The 16157-nt window shown below is 28.7% G+C and overlaps 1 protein-coding gene across 1 annotated transcript in view; it reads left to right on the top strand.

Moving 5' to 3' along the window:
- LOC113386384 (RNA-binding protein Musashi homolog Rbp6-like) overlaps window positions 1–14976 on the top strand; it is a 50001-nt gene extending 35025 nt beyond the window's left edge. Inside the window, 1 exon segment of the mRNA XM_026624165.1 lies at window positions 14903–14976. Within this exon segment, the coding sequence (XP_026479950.1) occupies window positions 14903–14976 (74 nt within the window).
- The last annotated feature ends 1181 nt before the right edge of the window (window positions 14977–16157 follow it).

Genomic DNA, 16157 nt, shown 5'->3' with positions numbered 1-16157 from the left:
GGTTGAAATCACCCACAAGTATAGACAAAACATTAAAAGCATACAAAATTATATACAATTTTAAAGACTGCCATGGAATGTATGTGGGTGAAACAGGACAGCATTTATACAACAATTAGATTTCAAATATAAGAATCAAAATTTAACTATTATCACTGATCACATAAAAACTAGCTGTAAGTGGAATTCTGTCTTAAGGCAATTAAGGCATCGTGCCTTATCAAATTAAAAATAATCAATAATAATCAATAAAAGTTGATCAATGATTTGAAACTTTTAATAGAATTTCGAACCATATTAAATCATTCTATCTTAAATCATTTATTTTGAAATATTTTGGAAATCCTGAACTTTTTTCAAAGCAATCGTACTGCTTTAACTGCATAATAACAAATATCGAAGCGCGTAAGCGCTACGTCGCCGTCTAATGGATAAACATTGTACGGTACGGAACCCATAGGAATGTAAACAAAATTTATACTTATTGTTACAATCTCTATAAAATATCTGATAATATGATGTGCATATGTCTAATGATCATTTTTGACCGTCAAATGGCATTTTTTTTTTTACTTTTTTACTAGATCTCCGAAACCGTTAGACCTGCCTTCATGAAAATTTGAGTTCTTTGCCTTGTTAATACAAGTAAAATGTTTTTTGAATCATTCAAATCGGACGCTCCGTTCTCTTAAAAACTGAGTTACCGTTTTTGGCACTTTTTGCCCCATATCTTTGAAACGGCTAGACCTGCCTTCGCTAAAAACTAATCAGCACGTTTTCTTATCAATACGAATCGAATGTTTTTTGAATTATTCAAATCGCTTCATCCGTGTTCCCGAAATCGTCGACAAAAAATTGTATCCGAACACACACACACACACACGCATATACACACAGACATCCATTTTTTCTAAGGTATGCCAAAATGTTCAGAAGGTTTTAAACGTAAAGATATATAAAAATTTTCATTTTCGATTTTTTTGCGATTACTATAACTTGCCCTACGGGAAGTTAATTATAATCATAGCTTCAGTTTCGTTTTTATCATGTGACTAAGGGGCTTTTCAAAATCATTTTAATATCATTTTTTTATTGCAATTACTATTATGTGGTGCATTCTTTATTTTTGAGCTATTCTTATTCTGTCTCGCTATTTTCCATAAGTAGTCCACTGATGATGACATAATGAAACGTTTGGCAGTTCAATAAATTTCTTGTAAACTTCTACAAAATTTACTTTGGTATATTCGTTAATTATTATAGTTTTAAGTCGGTTTAATTGAATTGGCGACCTCTGCCATCGTATCGCTCCACCGTATCGTATCGTTTCGTCGAATAATAATAATAATAAGATGAACATTTTCGTCTTAATTAAACAAACGCAATTAACACGTGTGTTATAATAAGCGAAATCTTGTTACCGGCGGCTTTCGAACTTCACAAATTACATCTAAATATATTCATAATGCACATACACTTGAATATATACAGACATATATTCATTACATACATAACACAGATATTCAAGGGTTCCTCTGTTTTGTACTTATAATTTATATTACTAATACAATTTGCATTGCTAATATTAGGGTCTTTATTATTTTAATGTATAGTCAATGCTAGTATTTAATTTAAAAAAAACTTTAAATTTAAGGAAGTGCAAAGACGCACTTCACTAGTTAGATTTTGAACAATCGAATAAGAGACATCAATAACTGACCAAGACTATTTGTTATCCAGAAAATAGCTTTTTGTAAATAAGTTCCATCTCGTGCAATCCATTTCATACTAACAAGATTTATATATATATATATATATATATATATATATATATATATATTTATATAACAATAAAGTTCACTTCGGGAATACTCGAATTGATGATGTTAACTTTTCTGAAAGTTCGGTTTGTCCAAAATAAAAAGTTTGCTTTTCTGTAATTGCCTCCCTACATCCATTCCATTATATATATATATATATATATATATATATATATGTGTGTGTGTGTGTGTGTGTGTGTGTAATGGATATATACACCCTTGTTCCATATAAAAGTTTTGTCATCAATAAGATTGCTTTTTCTTCCCATACAAAGCATTGTACAATATACACATATATATACGTATGTATGTATGTATGTATATATGTATGTTTGTAGGATTTGTATCTCCTGATCTGCAGATATGTAAATTCGTTGTTGTTTTCTCGAATTTGAACAAAACGAGGATTTCGAAAGTGAAAACAAATATGTCTGAGGGATTCCGAATAATATTCGAGATGGATTTTCATCAGGAATACCAAAAAGAGCAATTGAAGAAGGCAAAACTTGAGTTTTGAAACATGCGCGAATGTAATTTAAGATTAGTGATGAGTTAAATTAGGAGCCGAAACGTCTGCGTTTATAATTGAACTTTAGAATAAAAAAAGTAGACCAATTTAATATAATAATATACTATATAATTACAGTAGCCACATTTTGCTTACACATCTTCATTTTTTTTTAAATATACTAAATATTCATTTTCTAAATTATGAAAGCTTAATGAGTGTGTTATAATGAGTTATGAAGGAGGAGGAGAGATTTAAAAATGTTTTGGCATCTTAACGAGGCTTATCTTAAAATAAATCGGGGCCGATGATCGATGAGACATTAGTCTTCTAACGACGACGAAAAAGATTTTATTAAAGATATAAATATGAACAATCTAAAATATTATATATATACATATATATATATATTTAAAATATAAATATAAACATTAATAATGTTTTCCTCAATTTCAGATTGAAGACGCGATGCTAATGTTCGACAAACAGACCAACAGGCACAGGGGTAATTATTATTATATGAAATATAAAATTAATTAAATACTATTTCATAAATATCGATATTATTATTATAATTACTAAAAAATCTTGGATTTTTCCACAGGGTTCGGTTTTGTCACATTCCAGAGTGAGGACGTCGTGGACAAGGTGTGCGAGATACATTTCCACGAAATAAACAACAAAATGGTAATTATATAATTAATTCTATAAACTAACAAACATTCAAGTGGAAAAATCTCTATTTAAAATCGTCTAATTACTCTTAGGTGGAGTGTAAGAAGGCCCAGCCTAAAGAGGTGATGTTGCCGGCCAACTTGGCCAAAACCAGGACGGCCGGAGGAGCTCCTGGTTCACGAGGGGCATACGGTAAGACAATGCATGATCTTTTTATAACATCGATTGCCTTTAACATCGATTTACAATTCACTAGTCGATATAAATTAACAATGCACACTTTTAATGAATTTATAGTAAACGAGCTTGAACAAGTTTTACTTGAAGAAAATATATATTGTTTTTTTTGGTATGTTGAAAAGAATCTGAGTACTGACATTAACTATGTGTTTTATCCACAAAATATACACTTCTTGCAATTTCTAAAATTAACTTTGTGAATTGTTCTCAAATTATACACTTTTTAACTTCCCGAAGGAGAAGTTTATGTTTTCATCAAAAAATCCGATTCGCTAATTTTATGTTTTCTGCAATTTTGTAAATTGCAGAAAAGTGAAAAATTTTTCTTCTACGTTTTAGCCCGCAATTCTGAATCGATTTTGAAAATTCAAAAACCGTTGGATTAGTTTTTGGAGAACATCGGCCGGGCCGTTTTCTTGTAATAAAGTGTTAAATTTTTTTTTTTCGACGATTTTTATTATTATTTTTTTGATGGTAGATACCATAGACTTCTAGATCATACTAAAATATTACGGCCCTACGACACTCGTTTGTCGTGTAAAACATAAAAATTCGTCAACGTTTGCAAAAATTAGTATCGTTTTTTTTAGCATTTGTCAAAATTAGACCTTTTATCGACGATTGCTCAAAAACGCCTGAATCGATTTCAGAAATTAAAAACCATTTGATGTGTCTCAATGAGGACTATCGCTTGTCACTTTCGTGCGACAATCGGCCGGGCGGTTTCTTTGAAATTTGGAAAAAAAGTATTAAACTTTTCGTCCACAGTTAAGCTCATTCTACCGAATCGATTTTAAAAAATCAAAAACTGTTCGAAAGATATTAGTTGGGAATGATACTGATTAGGTTTAGGTTGAAAAATACCGAGCCGTTTTCTTGTAATTAACTGTTGAAAAACAAAACTAAGCCGATTTTTATGGAACTTTTTTTGGCTATATATACCATGGTCTTATAGAACTTACTGAAATATTACGGCCTTAAGACAAGTAGTTCAATTTTAAAAATTCATCAAAGTTTGAGAAAATGAGTAGTTTTTTGACATTAGCTAAAATTAAAATTAGACAATTCACTTGGTTAACGTGTTTTCAACGATGTGTAATACACTAGGAATACTTTAATTAATTTATTTTTTATTGATTATGTCGATTATTTACACATATCTGGAAGTTCTTGTAACTTGGCTAAATATCAAACCAACTGGTTATGAATTTGTAGGTGAGGTGTCTAAAGAAGTTTACTTCAAAAATTTTAGATTGTGGGGGTTACGACATGTGGGGCATTTCCAATAGAATCTGAACACTGAACTATGTTTCCAAATTTCTAAGCATAAAAGTGTACTTGATAGTTGATAGAAATTGCATCCACGATTATTCAATATAGAAAATCATTTTTTTTTATCGATAGTAGTAGTAACAAATATTAATTACTAGTTTACTAAAAATCAACCCTTTACTTTATATCGACTAGTGAACTCATCCCCTAGTATCAATCACGCCACTGCCTGTTCTGCCCGTTTACCTTATCGGCCTTAGAGAGCAAACAATCTACTCCCCTATGTCACCATCTATCTAGGTCACCACCATCCACTAAACCATCACACGAACCACCATTTGAACCACCACCACCACCAGCAACAGCAACAACCGACCCAAATCGTCCTATTGCAACAGTCGCCGTCGATCGGCGCCAACCAGAGATACGCACCGTACCCGAGCCTGGTGCCTCTGGTGCATCTCCCATACGAAGTGCACGCCCTCAATAAGCGTAACGGCGGCGCCCTTCTGGCCCAGCCCGGCGGGGTACTGGGCCAGAGTAGGGCCGCCGCTGCTTTGGGGGGCCTCGGTGCGGTCGCGGCGCCGCACCACAGGGGGGGAGCCCAGAACGGCACCCTGACCCTGGCCTATGCGCCAGCGGAATTGCTGGGGGTTCAGGGGTTGGATTTGGCCCTTTATCACGGGTTACCCACTTTGTAAGGGGATAAAGGGATAAGATGAAACTGAATTTATTGTACGCAACACACACAAGCACTACAATCACTTCTAAATATTTATTTATATAAATTATTAATTTTTTTTATTATTATTATTCAATTATTTAGAAAATGTAGAATTGTAGAATAGATTTTTAAACTGAATCGTAAAAATTAACAGACTGATATTTTTGTACAAAAATTAGTCGTAGACATTTTTATTTTGTGGTATAGACACATTATTTTATTTATTTTTTAAACAAAAAACACCAAACGTAGACAATATTAATATTAAACGTAGCTAATAATAATAATAACGATATTATTTTTTACACAAATCAGTAGATTCTAACAAGGAGAGCCTTAAAAGGTTCACTTTTCTGTGAGTTCATAGTCAAACCGAACACCTTAAAATATTATATTCCTGTGAGAAATGGTTTCATTATAAAAATTAATTAAAGATTTGAAATATAGTCTAGAATGTTCCGTACCAATATGTGTCGGTAGCTCAGTCGGCTTAAGCGCTTGCTTCTACTAATTGCGCTCGGATTCATAGATAAGAGTGTTAAAAAAATTTGTAAACCTGTGTCATTTAAGAGTACTGACGTAAATTAGGAGGATTAAAATCTATATCTGCTACTCGATTACTCAGTTAATTAAATCTTCAGTTACTCGATATGTCAGTTATTAAAAATCACGGTTATTCGACATCTCAAACTTTAATGAAATTTTGTAACTATACCACCTCTCACAGGCCTATAACATTTTAAGGTGTTCGGTTTGACTATCAAACTCTATCAAACAACAAAGTTTCAACAAAATCCTGAAAGAGTAAACCTGTAATCCGAACTAAATTATCTATTTTTTTTTAATTTAGATATTTAATATTTATTATTTGCACGAGCTACTCATTTATCTAACCGTGTGTTCTAAAAAAACATATCTATAAAAAATGTTTAAGCAAATTTCGAGCTGTGATTTGAAAAAAAAGTAGAAACCTTAACTTTTATTATTTATTTATGTAGTAACTAGTATTAACTATTAAGAAACTATTAATATTTATTTACTTAGAAAGCTTTTTATTATCTATAAATGTAGTCAAAAAATGGAACTGATTTTATAATGAAGTAGACAATCTAATAGTAGATAAAATTTAATTTTTATAATTTTTTAAGGAGAAAATTTCCATCCAGAAATGTCAATTTTGTAAAAATTCTGTTATTGCTATGTCAGTTTTAATAATAATTGAAACGATTTTTTTTAAATTAAATTTAGTAGATTTAAAAACTTTAGCCATTTTTTTAAAATAGTTAGATCAAATTTGTTATATATTCTGTGTTTTACTTTTTATTTTTTGTTACAAATGCACACCTTACACACACCTATGTATATATATATATATATATATATATATATTTACATAGATATCATAAATCACGTGATTAAATCCTAATCCAATTTGGATTCTAACGAGATCCCTGTAATTCGATATGCCCAAAAGGGCACATATAGATATACATGTAACAAATAATGAGAATTTAGATTACATTTAGAAACAACAAAGTAGAAACGTATTGATTACGACTCATTAATTTTACTCGTGAGTTGTCTTAGCTCTTTCTTAGGGTCTCCTTAATCCAGGGACGAACTCCAAATAATAACAAATAGCTGTATGCAATTTATTTGCATACAATGCAGTATATTATATAAACAGATATTTTTAGAACCGTCACTTATAAATTTTTTTTTCTTTTCTATTCAAAATTGTTGTTTTATTTTATTCAACATCATCCATGAATTCTCTTGAAGAAACACAAAAAGTTTTATCGAAATCGTAGAGAATAATTAAATAAAATCTAAGTGATATGTTCCCACCAATATATCAGCAAACAGATTTAGAATGTGACTGTGTCGAGCACTTATTCTATTTTGTTTTTGAATTTGTTTAAGAAATGTACAAAAAAAATTTGTATGTTGATATCTTGTTAATTTACAAATTGTTATATGTCTTGGAGAAATAAACAACAAGAATATAAAGTGGATATTTCGTTTTACTTATTAAATAATTTTTCCGATTTGGCGAAACCTGGATTGAAGAGACCCTTATATATATAATACAAAATAGTAAATAGAAATACATAACCCCTGTATGTCTTCAAACTAAAAATTAACAAAATCGTAAGAACTATCTATTAGTAAGTTTAATATACATAATAATATTCCAGTTATTGATAATAGTTTATTGTTAGTATTGATATAAATATTTTAGTTGTAAGTCAATATTTATATTTAATAATATATACCTACTAACAATTTAGAAATTAAATTAGTGTAAAATGTATTAATTAAATAGTAGGGTGGAGACTTAGACTCAAGTTAGCACCATCTTCAGAAAAAGTAACTTTGTGACTTACAATACATTACAGTCGAACTGACATTTTTTTAAAGTATTTTGGCATTTAAGACCGATTTACTTAATATAAGATTTCTTGAGATAATACATATACGTATACATATATATATATATATATATATATATATATATATATATAATTACCAGCCAATTCGTCAAATGTTAATCTCACAATATTTTATTAATTTTTTTTTGTTCGAAAAGTTCAAGTGTGAAACACGCTTTAAAACCCTCCCAAGGCATCCACCACACGTAACCAGCCCCATATAAAATCATAAACGACTCTTATATAGAAAATTGCAAGTGTGGGTGCGGCTTTATACTAAAGCGTGCATCACACTGTGCGATAAATACTGAAAAAATGAAACTTATATAAAGTTTGTCAAATTTATATTTTTTATACATCTATATTTAAGTTTTATGCACTTTTGATAAGCTAAATAAAAAAGAGTGCGCGGAATGAAGTTTTCAAATTGTTTAACAAAATGTAGAAAAATGTCCCGACAAAACAAATATATACATATATATTAAAGCCGATTGTATGGGTAAAAAAGTCGCTTAGGCACATATGATTTTCGGATTCTAGTGATCAAAATAAGATACTTTGCTGAAGAAACCATACCTCTAAAATGAATTCTGATGGCCCATTGATCCAAAAATAAGAGTTGAAATTTGAAAAATTCCATTTTGACCCATTCAAAGTGCCCCAATCGGGTCCTAATGTATGACCGACCCCCACTAACTTTGGAAGGTCGATCCACCCATGTCCTTGGTACAATCCCTGGAACCTCCACTGAGCGGGTTTTCAACATTTAACCCTTATTTTTGGGTCAATGCACGGGACATCAGAATTCATTTTAGAGGTATGGTTTCTTCAGCAAAGTATCTTATTTCGATCCCTAGAATCCGCAAATCATATGTGCCTAAGTGACCTTTAAATGTACTCGCCCTAATATATATATATATATATATATATATATATATATATATATTCCAATATTTTTATTTCCATGCCTAGTCTCCACCTCTCTTCGTATGACTAAAAATATAACCAATAAATCAGATTGCTTAGAACTTAAATTAAACCCAATACTAAAATTGATGTACTCTTAGAGATAAAATTTTTAAAATAATAATAATGATAGACTAGTTACTAAATAATTTATAAACGTATGTAATTTGTAAAATTCCTTAAATGTATCAAAAATCTAGTCGTGCGTTGGCTTGAGAAAATGGAAAGATCTGATAAACTAAAAACAGAGATATATAATTTAATTAAAAAATATAGTTGTTGCAAAAGATTTATTTACGTGAATATATCTAAGATTTTTATGAACTTTCATTATTAGACAAATATATTTGTGGATGATTTGATTTTAAAAAGTAAAGTATATTTTTTTCAAGAGAATCAAGATTTTTTGCTCGTCAGTAGAGTTCTTTTCTTATCCTTATTGAATAAATTGATGATATCTATGATGATACAAAATAAACGTCCTAGTTTATTTGAGCATTTTTGTATGAAAAATGCGCAGAAAATATAATTTAGCCCCCAAAACTCGTTTTCAAAGTTTCAAATCGCTTCAGCCAATTTTGAAGTCAAAAATATACTGTATCCCATTAAATTATAATTTATAGGTTAGAATTCCACCTGTCAAGTCTTTCCATTTTAAGAAGGGTCCATACGCCACTTAACATCTAGTTCAAAATAGGTTCTTAGTAAATATTCAACTATGTATATACTAAAAATGTTAGAAAAGTTTTAGAAAATCTAAATAGTATATGTCGTTAGTTCTTGTTTTAGTATTAACTTGAAAATTAGTATCAAATAGTTTTTTTCAACATATCCATTTCGATTTTCTGAAATTTTTCAAGTTATAAAATAAAACTTCACAATATATATATATATATTATAAAAGTTATTTAAATAAACTTGGACAAAAACTTGAAACGAATTGTTTTTAACTAATACTTAGAACTATTAGTTATACTAATATTAGTAACGTAGTTTAACTCAGTAGTTACACAAACTATATTTTTTATATAATGTGAAGTAATTGTACTATTTAGTTCTAGTAGTAAAATGTGATAAAAAAATGTGATAGTAGGATAAATTAGGGTTTTAGTAGGCTCGAAACAAGTTGTACTGGAAACGAGCCTTAAAATTTAAAAACAATATATTAATCATGTTTAGAGAGTGATATAGTTAGTTTTTAGATACTATATTATACTGAATTAAAGTAGGAGTGAATTGATACTATTTTTTGGACGAACAATGCGAGAAAAACTCGTGCACCGAGGGTTAAAAAAAACTAAAAGTTATATATATTTTATTTTTTTTAAAATATTTTTATTATTCTCGATGTATGAGTTCGACTCGCAATAGCCAAATTAAAAATTTATCAAAATATACTAACAAAAATAAATATTTAGACATTTAGATTTAGAAAACTAATTTTGTATTTTTTTAGTCAACAACAAATTAGTTATTGTTAACAAAAATTAATATTTATATAATATTATTAATGTAAAACAATTTAGACATATTAAGTCTTAGTTAGTGAAAAAAGTGTTCATACTTAAAACACTTTACTAAACTAACAAATAGTTAAAACATAGTTGTCTTTAGTATTTAAAAATATTGAACAAAATTTAGCTGTTTTAGATACAAATTGATGTGTGTTGTCATTATGAAATAAAAATAATCCTGTTAACTAAAATAGTGTAATCAATATATAAAAAATTAACCAATCTTGTTTATAAATATATAAAAAATATATTTATATAATAATACCGCATACTAAAAATAGTAATAAATAAATATTAAAGCTTATTTTCCCTCGAATTCGTCTTAATTTTAAATTTTAATACAATTTACTATTTTACACTATTTTAGAACATAAGTTTACATCAGGATTAGTTTAAAAAAATTGAAAATAGTTCAAGGTAGAAAAAATTTCAGGTTCAAAGGTTTTAGATATATATTAAGTGTGTCTACTATATTATAAATGTAGTTACATGTGTTAAATAGTGTGCAAAAATTAGTTTTGCACTATTACTTAAGTTATTGTAGTTAAAATTTATTAGATGACGTCATAAGGGTTGAAAATAATTTGCTGGTGGACCGACAGGGTTGAAAATTTGCTTATAGAATTTTATAGTTTCTCGATCACAGCCCCTGGTTTAAAAACAAAAGCAGATTTCTGAATATTGTAGAAAGTAGATGCAACCTTGCGAATCTTTTTGAAGGATTTGAAATGTTGTAGTTAATTTAACTAATATGAACTTTTTTCATTTCTAACTTTGTATACCTAGGTTTTATCCAAAATAGACCAACTTTGACCAAACAAATTCAATTCACCAAAGAATCGATACTTAAAAAATCTCAGCAGGTCCAAAATATTTAAAAATCTTCAGCTTTTAACCAATTTTTCCCCCGTTTAAAGAAAATAACTACGTCATCTAATGTCGTATCCAAAATCTTTTGTCGATTTTTTTCAGATACTTTCATATTAACTTATTCATTTTTTTCAGGTTTATCTAAATACTATCATTGTATTATTTATATTTCAGGTCATGTGATGTAGTTTAGTATAGATAATTATAAAATGTAGATAATCTTACATAGATGGATTATTTTTAGATGATTTAGACAAAAATCTACTCTAAAAGACGAATAGATGCAGAGATATATAAAATATGAAATTAGAACTAGTTAGATGATTAGTAGAACTAGATTGTCTTTAATCCAAATCCAAATGTTTATCTAATATTCGTTTTCATTTTTTTTGCAGATTTTATGTGGTCTTTGGGAGCACTACCTGATGGTGAGTAATAACTTTAATTTATTTTTTGTTCAAAGACACCACATTTATAGTTCACTTTTTACTTTTCAAATTTTCTGTTTCTTTGCTTCCGCATTATCATGTGTAACCACATACAAATCCCTCAATTTTCTGCATCACTTTTCCATCTATTTGTGTCAATTCTAGTCGGTTCATTTCATCTTCTACATTATTTTCCAAATTTGAAGCAGTATCGCCTATGCCCTGCTTAGAGTCCATATCTCTGATCATTATATTTCTTCTATCCTTTAGGTTTTCCTGCAGCAGCCTACGCCGCCTACGCAGCCGGAAGGGGCTACTCCGGTTATCCTAGCTTCGGCCTGCCCTATCCTACCGGTAAGTCGCTTTTTTTTTTTAATTTATCATACAATTGATTCAATTGAAAATAAATATTGGGAAATATTGGTGCATCGCCAATTCAGCCATAATAGACCACCATCAGGCGCCTTCGAGGGGTCTTCATCAGCCGGCAGCGGCTGCCCAGCTGAGGATCCTTCCGATAATGATACAGGACAGGATTCATGTAATGCATTTGTAAAACAATTATTGTAGAATATGAGCACCAGAAGAACCAGAATATTTTTGGGCATCTGGTTTGATCACATTAGTCGCAAAAACGCTTTCTTTTGGTATATGATTCAGTAATCGGATATAATGATGAATCTTATTATTTTGAGCTTATTTAATCTAAATATAGTCATTTAGTCCAATATTTGGGACTGACATGTCTTAGACGACTGAAGAGTAATTTCTAATTCACCAAACAGATAGCAGCTTTGATATCTGATTTAATTGTTTCCTGAATATTTTCCGAATTAATTATTAAATTTCAAAATAATTTGCTACTACTTTCATCGATCAAACCGATTGTTTTCTTAAGCCTCTTAATTATTATAATATTTAGATAATTGTTTTAAAAATATTCCAAAAATCTATATATGGTGCAAAGAACTTGCCAATAGGTCAAACCATAGAAGCAAAAACTATAAATAAAAGTTGTGACACATGATGAACCACAGACTAGGATAGTTATTGTAGAAATCTTTTAGGATAAAGTACAACTTGTAGCAGAAAAATGTAAGGTAAAATCTGACATCTATCAATTATCGAATGTAGAGGAAAGAAATGCATCACTTTTCCATAAAATTAAAGGTAATCAGTTACAATAATTACAATTCACATAACGTATCCATTCTTGCTCAAATAATTTCAAATAGTTTGTTGATGAAATAGGAGACATAAAAGAAAATGATGGATTTCTTTCTGCTGCTTTCTATTTTATATAAAATATAGTATCCCTACTATATTTTATATTTAGAGTCGTTACAGAATAGATTAAAATACTGCACTATGATCATATGGATAAAATTTAAAACGATCTTACATAATCCCTTCAGGAACTCCATACTAGTATATAAGATTACGCTCTAGGTGTTTTTGTTAGATAATTATAAGATAACAATCTGATTAGATCATTAGATCTAAGGTTGTGTGGATAAAACTGGATCATTATTTTCGTTTGGGGTTGTCTCGAATGATCCACTTTCCATCATCAGTTTCTTACTGACGTAACTAAACTATATAGTTAAGATTAAGTTATAGATGATCTAGTTCTAAAACCATAGAATAATTTCCAGTATAATCATAGGACCGATATTAGAATTAGTCATGATGGGAATCTTGCATAAGATTAGTAATTTTGAATCTACTGGCTGTAAATGACTCCTTGTGTCTTCACAATATCATGTTTTATATTATTTTGTTGATCTCATCAATATCATTATCGACTGAGCCAGGAAAATCAATACATTTATTAATCGAAAGATTTTTTAAAAAATTTGTCAACTTTCATATATCTTCTTAAAACCTGAATGAAATATCCAAATGCAAGTTGCCCTAATAAATTATTAAAAAAAAACTATAGTAACTCGATGTAGTTAGGAAATCCTGACATAAACTTAAATACAGTTTAGCAATAAAATATTAGTTCAATATAAAATTACAAATCAATACGAAAACAATCCGAAAGCATTTTATAACTAAAAAATATTTTGTAAAAATAAGAGAATTTTGTTCTTACATTAAGAGTTTCTTTTGTTAACAATAATTTATAAGGAAAAAAAAACTGTCCATCCAGTATTATTTATTTATATAAGTATTTGCATTGTAACTGTCAGTTTTGTTAAATATTCTTAATGTTATTGTTAAAAAGAATTTAATGTAAAATTATAATATATAAATATATATTAATTAATATATTAACAATAAGTATTGTTGAATTATTTGTTGTTTTGCCAAACATATATTTTATTGATTTTCATTGAAAATAAAGCGGACTGCTATTTAAGTAAGTTAATAATCAATTATTAATAGAATATATACTGAAAATATTTTTTAGAATTATATGTAGATGTAGATATATAATAAAGCTATATAATGTAGATGTTTATTAGTTTAAAAACTTATTTATATATTATTACTTATATATTATTATCAAAAAGAATAGTAAACGTGTAGAAATAAGCAAAAAAATAGCGAAACTTATTGTTTGACCATGAAAAAACAATGTTGACAAAATCAGATAACTGCCTGAATCTATGGTATTAAGTTAGTTGAATATTTTCACCGAAATTGATATTTGTTAGAAAAATATTTGGTTTTATATTTATAATACTCGTACTTTTTGTAAAATTTATTTTTAAACCTAACATATTAGTAGTTTATTTAAAATCTCTGAGCATCACTGCCACACGATGCCACACTCACACAAAATCTCAATTAATTTAATCAACATTTCACACATATCGTAGTTTTAGCTAAGAAAATATTTATAAACAAAAAATATCAATATTTATTTTATAAATTTACTCTTAGAATTTATTTGAAGTAGCAACAATAGTTCATTTTTTCTAGATTTATAAAGAAAATAGTTCAAAATTTTTTCAATGTCAAAAAAATAAAAATAAACAAAAATATATGTTTTGCAAAATAGCATTTAGGCGTTATAAAAATATTATATATAAAATAGTTTATAGTTTAAGTCTAGGCTTAAGTTTTTAATCAATTAATTAGCATTAGTTTCATATTTATTGTATATGTTTACAAAAACTATTTTACACTTAAAAAAATATCTATTTATTAAAAGCATGTATTTTTAATATTGTTAGTGGATTCGAAGCGTACGACCGATTTAACCCAAACAAAACAGGAAAATCCATTTTTTGGATTCCCTTGGCCAAAAGTTTGGGCTAAAATGGTCCTAAGCTCCGATTTAGTATTGTGAATACATACAAAAACTAATTTAGAAAATAATATTTTTAATATAAGTTATTAGAATTATATAATTAATCATCTTAGATTAGATTGACTTTTAAAATTTTTGATACCGAAGAAAGTTTTTTAAGATTTTAATGAAGCTTCTGTTTTTTATTTCAGTTGATCTAACCAATGGCCAGTTGACCCCAAATAATAACACGCCGCTGTTGACCCAGGCTCTGTCAGGTAATTAACTGAATGAAATACCAATTTGTACCTAAATCCTCTATGTATTATCTTGGCACTTTGACCACTACACAATAGGATCTAGAAAAAATCGCTATTTTGCCAATTAATTTTTCTGATCTATAGTATAAAACCCTAATCTGATGTCCTTGTAGTGCTTACAAAATATTTTTTAGTTAAAAAAACGCTTTCGGATTGTTTTCGTATTGATTTGTAATTTTATATTGAACTAATATTTTATTGCTAAACTGTATTTAAGTTTATGTCAGGATTTCCTAACTACATCGAGTTACTATAGTTTTTTTTTAATAATTTATTAGGGCAACTTGCATTTGGATATTTCATTCAGGTTTTAAGAAGATATATGAAAGTTGACAAATTTTTTAAAAAATCTTTCGATTAATAAATGTATTGATTTTCCTGGCTCAGTCGATAATGATATTGATGAGATCAACAAAATAATATAAAACATGATATTGTGAAGACACAAGGAGTCATTTACAGCCAGTAGATTCAAAATTACTAATCTTATGCAAGATTCCCATCATGACTAACTCTAATATCGGTCCTATGATTATACTGGTAATTGTTCTATGGTTTTAGAACTGGATCATCTATAACCTAATCTTAACTATATAGTTTAGATACGTCAGTATGAAACTGATGATGGAAAGTGGATTATTTGAGACAACACCAGACGAAAAAGAATGATCCAGTTTTATCCACAGAACCTTAAATCTAATGATCTAATCAGATTGTAATCTTATAATTATCTAACAAAAACACCTATAGCATAATCTTATATACTAGTATGAAGTTTCTGAAGGGCTTATGTGAGTTAGTTTTAAATTTTATCCATATGATCACAGTGTAGTATTTTAATCTATTCTGTAACGAGTGTAAATATAAAATATAGTAAGGATATTATATTGATGACAACTCACAAAGGAAAACCTTTTGACATCCCAAGACAGTGGAGTCTCTTCTGTAATATATCTTAATCCAATTCATCTTCCCCATCACACACTAAATTCCAAAAACTGATCTCTATCGAACATCAGAAGTGCAAAAGCAAATATTTGACCATGACCAAGGGTTTAAAATGATCAATTTTTTCTGATCAATGTATAAAGCCATGATCTGTCCTGGCTATTTGTTTACTGATGACATTTCACTAAAGGAAAACTTT

Source organism: Ctenocephalides felis, unplaced genomic scaffold, assembly GCF_003426905.1.
Source record: "Ctenocephalides felis isolate EL2017-DRISC unplaced genomic scaffold, ASM342690v1 CF-g0.4_SCAFFOLD_03571, whole genome shotgun sequence".
Taxonomy (NCBI): Eukaryota; Metazoa; Arthropoda; class Insecta; order Siphonaptera; family Pulicidae; genus Ctenocephalides; species Ctenocephalides felis.
Note: the sequence above shows the minus strand (reverse complement) of the source record. Positions and strands in the feature narration are given on the sequence as shown.